Source organism: Rhizomucor pusillus (assembly GCF_041956525.1).
Source record: "Rhizomucor pusillus strain CBS 183.67 unplaced genomic scaffold VTP01scaffold_11, whole genome shotgun sequence".
In the NCBI taxonomy this organism is placed as follows: domain Eukaryota; kingdom Fungi; phylum Mucoromycota; class Mucoromycetes; order Mucorales; family Lichtheimiaceae; genus Rhizomucor; species Rhizomucor pusillus.
Window position 1 is genome coordinate 925,156 of NW_027192153.1, and position 3,911 is coordinate 929,066.

The following is a 3,911-nucleotide window of genomic DNA, read 5'->3' on the forward strand; positions in this document are numbered from 1 at the left end:
TGGCAACCGGTCCTGCCAGGTCAGGTTGATATTGATTGATTGACATTAACGATGGCAGCGAACTGCTGACACCAACCACTCTTGTGTCGGAACTGAATGTCTTCTTTAACTCAGAAAATTATGACAAGAAGACGAAAGTTAGCAAAGCGGAGTACTTCATATCCTCAAAAAGCGCAGCAGTCAATGGAACGGCCCGTTTGTCCTCTTAGTGAACTTTGAGAATGATAATAACAATGAAAATGAAGAATAATATGATGAGACTTTAGGAAGAATATAAAAAGATTTAAAATGCATGAATGGTAAATCTATATGCTCTCGAAAATGGATACGTTATATAAACCTGATGTAGATATCCATGACACAGTGACAACCTGAAGTTGCCCATGCAAAAAGGAAAGTGACAAAACAAATTCTCTATGATAGCGTAGTACATCGTACTTTCTAACCTGGTTTCCCACTTCGTACAGAACAGTGTTTGTGCTGAAATCTTGTTGCGTCGGAACTCTGTTCGTTTTAAAGTTCGGGTGGCACCACTCGAATCCTGAACTTGCCCTGAAAGATGCTCAGTGAATCGGAAATCACATACTGGGCAACACTCGGTGCAGGTGCTGTCGTGAGCTACCTGCTGCTGTCCTGGATATCAGCCCCAAAGACCAAGCGATTCCAAGTCGAGGCGCCTGAAGGTATACGTTGCGTTGTCAAGTTCACTCGAGCTGTCATCTGATCATTGTCTCCAACACAGCGGCCAGTCCATCGTGGAAAGGCCAAGTTCTGAAGAACCCCTCTATTCGGGTAAGATTCTTTCAAAAATGCTAAAATACAAGGTATGTTATATCTGACAGCGATGCTATTTAGGACCCCAGTGACCCGTCCAATATTATTTGCTACGACCCTGCTACTGCTTATTATCTTGATACGATCAAATCTCCGTCCGCCGATGAAGTGAACGCAGCTTACGAACGCGCCAAGGCTGCCCAGGTTAAATGGGCAAAGACAACCTTTGAGCAACGCCGCGCCGTGCTTCGCAGCTTGCTCGAATTCGTTCTGGAAAACCAAGAAACCATCTGCCGCGTTGGATGCCGCGATACTGGAAAGACGAGTAAGTCCCTGCGTAATACCGCGGAAAGAAAGAATGGGCGGCTAAACGAAACAAATACTTGCAGTGGTGGATGCCTCGCTGGGTGAAGTGATCACAACTTGCGCAAAACTTCGATGGACTATTGACTATGGCGAATCTGTTTTGGCCGAAGACTACCGCGACCCTGGATTGATGATGATGTACAAACACGCCAAAGTTGTCTACCAACCCATGGGCGTGGTTGCTGCTCTTGTTAGTTGGAACTATCCGTAAGTTCAAAAAAAAATTACAACTTTATCGTGTCTCATCTCTAACCGCTGCTGCTGCTCTCCACCAGTTTCCACAATGCGTTCGGACCGGTGATTTCTGCCTTGATGTCTGGAAACGGTATTATTGTAAAGACTTCAGAGTACGTTGCGTGGTCAAGCCGCTACTACCAATCAATCATCCAAAAATGCTTGGCTATCCACGGCCACGACCCTGAACTTGTGCAATTCATTACTGGTTTCGCGGATGCGGGTGAAGCCGTTGTCCGCTGCGGTGTAAATCACGTCACTTTTATCGGATCTCCCGCCGTTGGCAAACTCGTTCAGCGCAACGCTGTCGACTCGCTGGTGCCGTGTGTTCTTGAACTTGGCGGAAAGGACTGTGCTATTTTGCTCAAGGATGCCGATTTGAAACAAGCAATTCCTGTTCTTATGCGCGGTGTCTTCCAGAACTGTGGCCAGAACTGCATCGGCATTGAACGTATCATTGTTGCTGACGAGATCTACGACAAGGTCGTGAACGAGATGGATGCCCGTATCAGCAAACTTCGCCAGGGCTCAGTGCTGGCTGACGGCGACGGTGTTGACTGCGGTGCACAGACGATGGGAACTCAGGTACTACTATATTTTGTTAGTTTAGACAGGGTTTGGCTCTTACTAATTTCTCATGTCTGTAGTTTGAGAAATTGGAAGGCCTGGTTCAGGAGGCTGTGTCTCGCGGAGCACGTTTGCTCAAGGGCGGCAAGCGTTTCCATCATCCCAAGCATCCAGAAGCTCAATACTTTGAACCGACATTGTTGGTGGATGTTACACCAGACATGGAAATTGCTAACGAGGAAGTATTTGCACCCATCATGGTTATCATGCGCCACAAGGGCCCCGAGGATGCTTTGCGCATTGCGAATGCATGCCCCTACGGTCTTGGCTCCTCTGTGTTTTCGTCTGACAAGTCTCTTGCTGAGAAAATGTGCCTTCAACTCAAGACTGGTATGACCAATGTGAACGACTTTGCTGTGAATTATCTTTGCCAGAGTCTTCCGTTCGGCGGTGTTGGTATTTCCGGCTACGGTCGATTTGTAAGTTGCGTGCTTGGAAGAATAGAATAAGAATGTTCAATAACTGACAAGTTACTCTGTAGGCTGGACCTGAAGGTCTTCGTGGACTCTGTGTGCCCAAGGCTGTCACTATCGATCGTATTCCATTCGTAAAGACGCCTATCCCGCCGATTTTGGATTATCCCATCGAGAGTCTCGTCAAGAGTTACAACTTTTTGGAAAACCTGATCAACATGATGTACAACCCTGCCTACTTGGCCAAAGTCAAGGCTGCACTTGGCTTGGCCAAGGCTTCCATGTTCTAATTATAATATATCCAAAATTACTGCTTTGCTTGCTTGCTTGCTTGCTTTAGCACATAATTTTAAAAGATAATAATAAATCAATGTAACATTGCACCACAGTGTAAAGGATGTGAGTAAGCATGTCTTCTTTTATTCAGGCACAGGTCTTAAATCTTCAATCTGTTTGATGAGGAACGCTTTCTCGTCGTTAAATTGTTCATCATCTATGTGGAGCATCGTCAGCCGCTGCTTTGGTCATGCCAGGAGAATACTTGCACTTGCCTTGTCTATCATTATGGAAATTCTTCAGGAACACCACAAGCTTTTCCTGATTTTTCAAGAGGATATCGAGAATGGGTTTGTTCTTGTTTGGGTTAGCGACAAACACCTGACCCCGAGATTATCGATTAGTCTCGGTCTTTGATGTACTCGATCTAGCAAATACCTTGAACACATGGAATGCTTCAAATTGAATGTTACGACTACGGTCTCGCAGCAGGTTCATCATCAATTTCAGGTTCTCAGCGTTGCTGATATACTTTGTCATGACGTTGAAATTTGATCGATCGAGCAGAATTTCTCCTAGTAACTGTGGGGGAATGTACTTGGTGAACAACTCCTAACACCGGTTTGAGGAGAATATAGTCGGCTTACTTTTAATGATTGTCGCTTTGTCACGTAATTTGATGACGTTAAAAGTCGCTTGTAATGTTCAAAGAACTAAAATCCAAGTCAGCTGCCATGCTACAACAAGATTTTTAGTCTATTTTTTTCTTCTTTTTTACCTCATCGTAGTTTGCTTCCAAAAACTCTGCTACAACTTGCTTGTGCTTTGTAAGGATCTCCTTAAAGGATGCAAAGGCGTCTGATGCGATATCAAAGGTGCTCATTTCGACATAGTCGAAGAATAGGTAGAACTGAGGCGAATAGAGAATGATTTTTGCCAGCGCCTCGTTGCGTAAACATTCGCGTAGAATCAATCCACAGTTCAGTGCAACTTCTGGGTGCTCGTATCTACAGTCGAATTAGAAAGTGACTGACTATTGATATCTTTTGCATTTACTTGCCCTTTTAACAATGCAAACAGTAAATCCTCTCGCGTGCACAAATATTCGACGGTTGGCAGTCGTGAGCCAATTTGCCGCCGAAGCAAATTGTTGAATATTTGCGCGACGTCCTTTTTGGCCTATATATATATATATATATATATATATATATATATATATAA

At 44.5% G+C, this 3,911-nt stretch overlaps 2 protein-coding genes across 2 annotated transcripts in view; one reads left to right on the plus strand and one right to left on the minus strand.

The window, feature by feature from the left end:
• Positions 1–559: 559 nt before the first annotated feature.
• Positions 560–2,704, plus strand: VTP01DRAFT_1871 (uncharacterized protein; the record flags this gene model as incomplete). Its single annotated transcript, XM_069380269.1, has 7 exons — positions 560–683; positions 743–792; positions 856–1,099; positions 1,164–1,347; positions 1,416–1,959; positions 2,022–2,420; positions 2,483–2,704. The coding sequence occupies 7 exons, from the start codon at positions 560–562 to the stop codon at positions 2,702–2,704; spliced, it is 1,767 nt and encodes a 588-aa protein (XP_069238295.1).
• Positions 2,705–2,833: 129 nt separating this feature from the next.
• The window catches only part of VTP01DRAFT_1872 (uncharacterized protein), a gene marked incomplete at both ends in the record, with an annotated part of 1,947 nt that continues 869 nt past the window's right edge, over positions 2,834–3,911 (minus strand). The window contains 6 exons of the mRNA XM_069380270.1: positions 2,834–2,907; positions 2,966–3,071; positions 3,129–3,272; positions 3,338–3,403; positions 3,469–3,697; positions 3,751–3,869. Of these exons, the coding sequence (XP_069238296.1) occupies positions 2,834–2,907; positions 2,966–3,071; positions 3,129–3,272; positions 3,338–3,403; positions 3,469–3,697; positions 3,751–3,869 (738 nt within the window). The remainder of the gene's footprint in view (positions 2,908–2,965; positions 3,072–3,128; positions 3,273–3,337; positions 3,404–3,468; positions 3,698–3,750; positions 3,870–3,911) is intronic.